This window comes from Eleutherodactylus coqui, chromosome 11 (assembly GCF_035609145.1).
Source record: "Eleutherodactylus coqui strain aEleCoq1 chromosome 11, aEleCoq1.hap1, whole genome shotgun sequence".
NCBI lineage: Eukaryota > Metazoa > Chordata > Amphibia > Anura > Eleutherodactylidae > Eleutherodactylus > Eleutherodactylus coqui.
This window is the reverse complement of record NC_089847.1, coordinates 121,362,314-121,369,048: the sequence shown is the minus strand read 5'-3', so window position 1 is coordinate 121,369,048 and position 6,735 is coordinate 121,362,314. Positions and strand designations below refer to the sequence as shown.

Sequence of the window (6,735 nt, the reverse complement as noted above, 5' to 3'; positions counted from 1 at the left end):
TATCCTGTATTATACTGCAGAGCTGTACTCACTATTCTGCTGGTGGAGTCACTGTGTACATATATTACTTACCCTGTACTGAGCCAGCGTCATATCCTGTATTATACTCCAGAGCTGCACTCACTATTCTGCTGGTGGAGTCACTGTGTACATACATTACTTATCCTGTACTGATCCTGAGTTACATCCCGTATTATACTCCAGGGCTGCACTCAATATTCTGCAGGCTTCAGAGCTAAAATATCATAGCATATCCTACTTGTTCCGTATCTGCACAGAGTTTGATTCTCATTATGGTAACTGTTGCCTTTACACCAGACACTATACAGTCACCGGAAAGAAGCCGCCTGTATTGTAGTATCTCAGCTACGCTGTTTTCAGAAATTTGCCATTTTCAGTGACAATGAGCAGAATACTGAGTGCAGCTCTGGAGTATAATACAGGGCATAATTTAGGATCAGAACAGGATAAATAATGTATGTACATCTCCACCAGCAGAATAGTGAGTGCAGCTCTGGAGTATAATACAGGATGGAACTCAGGATCAGTACAGGATAAGTAATGTATGTACACAGTGACTCCACCAGCAGAATAGTGAGTGCAGCTCTGGAGTATAATACAGGATGTAACTCAGGATCAGTAATGCATGTACACAGTAACTCCACCAGCAGAATAGTGAGTGCAGCTCTGGAGTATAATACAGGATGGAACTCAGGATCAGTACAGGATAAGTAATGTATGTACACAGTGACTCCACCAGCAGAATAGTGAGTGCAGCTCTGGAGTATAATACAGGATGTAACTCAGGATAAGTAATGTATGTACACAGTGACTCCACCAGCAGAATAGTGAGTGCAGCTCTGGAGTACAATACAAGATACCTCCCAAGAATCAGGGTGATTTCACACCTGCGCTCAGGGTTCTGCTTGCTTGCTCCATTTGGGAAGCAAGAAACGAGAATCCCCGTGGCTGAACAGCTCCATCTCAGGACAGAACGGAACGGACCCCATTGACCTAATGGGGTCTGTTCGGGTTCCGCTCAGCTGCCGGCTTTTGGACGGAGGAGAAAGCTCTGCATGCAGCACTTTTTCTTCCAGTATTCGGAGCCGGATCTGCAGTGTAACATCCAGATGGACGTTCCAACACTACCGGCTACGGTACAGGATAAATAATGCCGATATATCTACACAGTGACTCAACTTTTATGTAGAACATATGAATATATAAAACGGCGTTCGGAGGAGGACGGGAGGTTACGTATCATCTGTATAATGCCATATACGGTGGAGTAATGGTGACTAATGCGGAGCGCTCTTACAAGGAGCACGTATGTGATAAGACAGAATGGCTGAAAACAGCAGTCTGGGATGACATATTTTTGGACCTGGATGCAGATTAAAGTGCTAGGCATGCTCTAGAACCGGAGACTGGCGGCAGGCTATGGAGAGCAGGAGGTGGCGTGCCGGTATGCAGTACCGTCTCCTTCCATAGACAGTAAAGGCGCCATAAAATACAAACATCAAAAGTACAAAAGGACGATACATCGCTACATCGCTGAGGTCTCATGGTGACGGAAGTGAAAGGGTTTGTGCCTCATTAAACCTGTAGACTATTGTGCTATTTCCTTAACTGAAACCCCAAAAATGTAGAAAACGGCACCGGGCTCAGCCAGGTTCTCACGGAGGGCGTTGGGAACGATTTCCACCTTAAAGGAGCTTTACACTTTCAGAAAATGTTGCCCCATTAGCAGCAAGTGAGAAGGGGTGCAACCTTCTAAGTACCCCAACATGATTGTGCCTCCTACCATCATGGACCTTACCGGTGGAGCTGGGAATTCGGGGAAGTAGGGGTCCATCTTACTCTACCCGAGATGTGTAGATCCTTCTTGAGATGTTCAGGACAAGCTCTCCACTGGACACCACACATCCCGGATAGGAGGTACAATCACGCTTGGTGCTCATTAGTAGGTCGCACTCATTAGTCAGTCGTTTTGTGCTGTGAAGTTGTAAAAAATTATTCTTGAATGGTAATCCTGGCGTCTGATATCATGGCGGCCATTGCTGTTGGGAAACGGTCAGATGAGACTTAATAAAATTGTATCAAGTTGACAGAAGAAGACGACTGAAGGGTATATACACTGACTGGCCACCTTATTAGAGACCCTGACTCGGTCACGATTGGAGCTTCCATGTATGGAAACTAGAGCCGTGACCCCGGAGTGCAGCATACAATCACGTGACAAGTTTTCCGTGGATCAGTTTCAGGGTAAATCCACATCAGATGGGAAAATTCTACGAGGCCAAGGTCATCCAACGAGGCCGGGTCATCGGTGGTAGACTAGCCGGGACTTGGATTTCACTGTCAACCGCGTGGGCTTTTCTCATAGAATGGAGGAAAACATCCAGCGAAAAGGGATCCTGTGGATGGAAACAACTGATCACCGAAAGGGGTCAGGGGAGGATGTCAGGAATCGTTCTGATGAATAGTGCTATGCAGTCAAGCAAACTGCAGCCGAATACAGCTCCGGTGCTTCAATTAACATATCCGCATGCACAATTCGTCATTCCTTGGTCATAGCAGCAGGCGATCAGTTCCAGCGCCATTGTGTTTAAGACAGAAAGACGAGACTCCGGCGGGCAGAAGAGCGCAACACTTGTATCACTGAGCAGTAGAAAGTCAGACGGATCCAGATTTCTGTTGCACCGTGTGGATGAGAGGTTAGAATTTGGCGCAAGCAGCATGAATCGGTGACCCCGGCTGACGGAGATGGAGTGTGGAAGGGTTTCTTGGCATACCATGGGGTTCTGAAGGCTAAAGGTAATCCGACTAAATGAGGGGTCTGTAATAAAGTGGCCATTCTGTGCATTTACCAGGGAAGTTTAGATTTAAGGTGGAAATGCCTTTCAGTGTTAATAATCTGTGGCCAGGCGAGGACTCAGCACCTTAAACCGAACAGCAGACAAAACACAGTGTGGGATCTGCAGAATTCTATCGCTTCCTGTGTGTTGTATCCGTACGGCATTCTCTGGATCATGCTTGTTCATTAACCCTTTGGTCACCCGGAAGGTGGTAAAGTCAGACATAGGGACGATAAACTAATGGAAGCAACCAATCCCCCTTAACGTCCAGGCGACCGGATTCATCGCTGTTGTTGGAGATGCAATAACTTCTGTCTGTCCGTCCGACATTAGATTCTATTTGAACACAAAGTTGATGAAGAGCTGACAGACGAGGAAAAGGCAGAGAAGGAGCCAATGGCGGGAATTCAGCAACGAAGCTCTGGATGGAGAGCATGCAGAAAACGAGCGGTGACCGGTCAGAGAGCTGAGGCTTCTGTTAGGGGAGAGACAAGAGGCAAATGTCACTACAGAGATAAGAGGGGACATAAAGAGCAAACTGGAAGATCTCATCGCTGAGATGTAATACAGTCAAATAGCAAAATTCTCCTACTCATACCCATTTGTATCCATAAGGGGGCAGTATTATAGTAGTTATATTCTAGAACGGGCCTCTACCTGAATTTAGAGAAGACTAAAATTATGAATAACTGCAAAAAATGGCCAAATTCAACGAGGCCATAGAATGCGGGTGAGACTTCATCTTCCTTGGCTCAACAATTGACGAAGCTGGAGAATCTATGCCAGAGATAAAAAGTAGGATGGCATTGGGCGCAGTGCCATGCTATACTGATATCCCTACTTTTCCATATTTTGTCCATCTTCAGCAACTAAATGCAGGAAAGTGCAAACCACCGGAATACCGAGAGCCATGTATGGATGTGAGAGCTGGACTGCAAAAAAAGCTGATAGGAGGAGGATTGATGCGTTGGAGCTGTGGTGCTGGCGAAAGCTGCTGCGTATGTCCTGGACAGCGAGAGGAACAAACAGAGAAGTCCTAAATTGTATAATTGTATATATTCTTTTTTTACACAAACTAGGGATGATTTTCAGGGAAGGGCTTATATTTAAAGCACTGCAGTGGTTGCCTACAGCCCATTGCATTCAATGGGGCTGCCGGCATTGAAAGCAATGGGAGAACATCACGTTCCCTTGCCACAGCTGTCACAGCTGTGCAAGCTGTGGCAGGGGATTCTTTACTCCCTGCGGGGAGTCCCCTTGTCACTGAGCACTATGACAGTGTCACTGAGGGAATTCCCTGCGGAGAATATAGACGCGCACCACGGACCAAATTTGCACGCCTTTAAAACACGGACATGTGAACATATCATAGGAAGCCAATGGTTCTAACAGACGTGTGGTTTTGCGCGCACAAATACACACTTGTGTGAACGCGGCCTTACAGTAGATATATATATATATATATTGTTTTTACTTAGTGTTACAGTAGTTTTCTTAAATGGTGACCACTTTTCTGACCCGCAGATCTGCTGACTGCACTAATTTCTTTGACTCCAGTTCCCCCGCTGACAGATCACTGAACAGGCAGCAGTACTGCGCGCCGCCGCAGGCGCCGGTGTGTAGATTATAAATTACCTATTTATATCTTGCTGTGCTTTCTGCAGAGATAGGACGGCAGCTTGGATCTCTTTAAGCTCATGCTTCTCTTTTCCGCACTGAGAACACGGGCCCTGAAAACCTATAAACAAACACGCAGAAAAAACATTTAGTCGTGGGTCTATACTGCCACCTCTTGGCACTTGTTGGAATAACAAGTGTTAAATTTAAAGGGGTTGTCCAGGACTATTTCTATTCTCAGGAAAGGCCACCAATGGGTGATTGTCGGGGATCCCAAGGAAGGGGATCAAGGCAAACCCCCCCCCCAGTGTGAGGATCATAGGGCTCCCAATAGTTCCCAATGATCCAACTTTTATAATATATCTATTCCATTCAGAACCCCCCCTTTTTAGAGATACAGTATAGGAATGGGGTGCACATATATATTATGTATCAGGAAGGAGAGTCATAGACGAACCGTCCTCATCAGAAGATTCATGCCTGGGCTCCGGAGTGGAACAGCTGCTGTCCGTGGTCTGGCTGCTTATGGACGGCTGCTCGCTGGCTTTCCGATGTCTTCCTTCTTGGGTTCCTCTCTAGTAAAGTAATTAAGGAATCGGTCATTGGGACGCAATTTTATAAATATTGAATGAATGCATAAAAATAATTCGCAAGATTCTTAAAACATTATCCCGTCCCATGAAATGAACAGAAGGGTGTTTATGGCTCCTCCACATTATTCTGGGAGTCACCAGTCTTCAATCTCCCTACATTGATCATGTGAGTCTTTTTCAGCCAATCATGTCAGAAAAAGTACCCCAACCTTTCACATGATTGGTTGAAATGTAAGATGACCAGCAGAGGGCGCTACCTCCTGTCTTGGACTTTGCAGGCATAGTTTGGTTATACATGGGCACCATTGTGTATACTATAGGTATAAATAAATCGATCAGCCATAACACTGAAACCACCTGCCCAATATTCTGTAGGTCCCTCTCGTATTCCGCCTGTTGAGGTTCGGACTCCACAAGACTTCTCGAGGTCTCCTGTGGTATTTGGCACAAGACGTTAGCAGCTGATCCTGTAAGTTGCTCGGTGCGGACTCCATGGTTCGGACTTGTTTCCCAGCACCCCCCACAGATGATCGGATTGAGATCTGGGGAATTTGGTGGACAAGTCATCACCTTCATCTCTTTGTCATGTTCCTCATCCATTTTTGTAGTGGGGCCAACGCCACTATCCTACTGATAGAGGGCATAGCCAATAGGCAGTCCTGGTGCCATGAAGGGGCTTCTGGTCTGTACAATGTTAGTTAGGTGGTACGTGTCACATCCACATGATGCCAGGATACCAACTACCCAGTAGAGCATTGCCCAGAACATCACACTTCCTCTGCCAGCTTGTCTTCTTCCCATGGTGCATCCTAGTGCCATCTCTTCCCCAGGTAAGTGATGCACTAATGTGATTCATTAGACCAGGCTGCCTTCTTCCGCTGCTTCATGGTCCAGTGCCCATTGTAGGCACTTTCGGTGGTGGTCAGCAGTCAGCTTTGGTACTCTGGTCAGTCTGCAGCTACACACGCCATAGACCACGAGCTGCGATGCCGTGTGATCTGACACCTTTATATAATCGTCTGCGGGGACTTTTTTAGCAGTATGCACTAGAATAGGCCAGATGGACCCGTCTTCCCTCCCTTCAACAAGTCTTGCGTGCCCATGGCCCCGTCCACCGGTTCTTTTCTGCTCAGATCTTTACACTTGCCCATTGTTCTGCTTCCAACACATCAAATCCAAGATCTGACTGGTCACATGCTGCCTAATATATCCCCTTCCCCGCCAGGCACCATTGTCACCAAATTACTTGCTTCACTGCTCGGAGGTCATAATATTATGGCTGATCAGCGCATATGCGGTATTATTGCCTGGCTGCTAAGGTTGCCGGCATTATCATGTACGTTCACTGAGCTGGAAAATAATTAGCGCTGTATTACCGCTAATTACCCGATTGATGTCTCCACAAGACCAGTGAAGGGTTTCTAAATCTAAAGGAGCAATAAGGCTGTTTACTGCCCCTTTAATGAGAATATACAAAACTAGAGGCAAACCTTAGACCGGTGTCACGCTGCCACGTATTTGCACACGCATGTGCGCGTTTTACTGTGTTTTTTGCGCCCATAAATTGCTTGTATTTGTGCGGGCAGCCACGCTTGCATTTATTGAAACGGGCAATTAAGTTAATTAGTTCAATATGTGCTACTTTCATGTGCAGGAAAATAGAGCAT

The 6,735-nt window shown here is 46.4% G+C and overlaps 1 protein-coding gene across 1 annotated transcript in view; it reads right to left on the bottom strand.

Moving 5' to 3' along the window:
- Positions 1 to 512: 512 nt before the first annotated feature.
- Positions 513 to 6,735, bottom strand: part of OSBPL5 (oxysterol binding protein like 5) — a 124,052-nt gene continuing 117,829 nt past the window's right edge. Inside the window, exons 20-22 of the mRNA XM_066583437.1 lie at positions 4,933 to 5,050; positions 4,494 to 4,596; positions 513 to 3,333 (exon numbers count right to left, since the gene is read on the bottom strand). Of these exons, the coding sequence (XP_066439534.1) occupies positions 3,195 to 3,333; positions 4,494 to 4,596; positions 4,933 to 5,050 (360 nt within the window). The 3' untranslated portion in view covers positions 513 to 3,194. The remainder of the gene's footprint in view (positions 3,334 to 4,493; positions 4,597 to 4,932; positions 5,051 to 6,735) is intronic.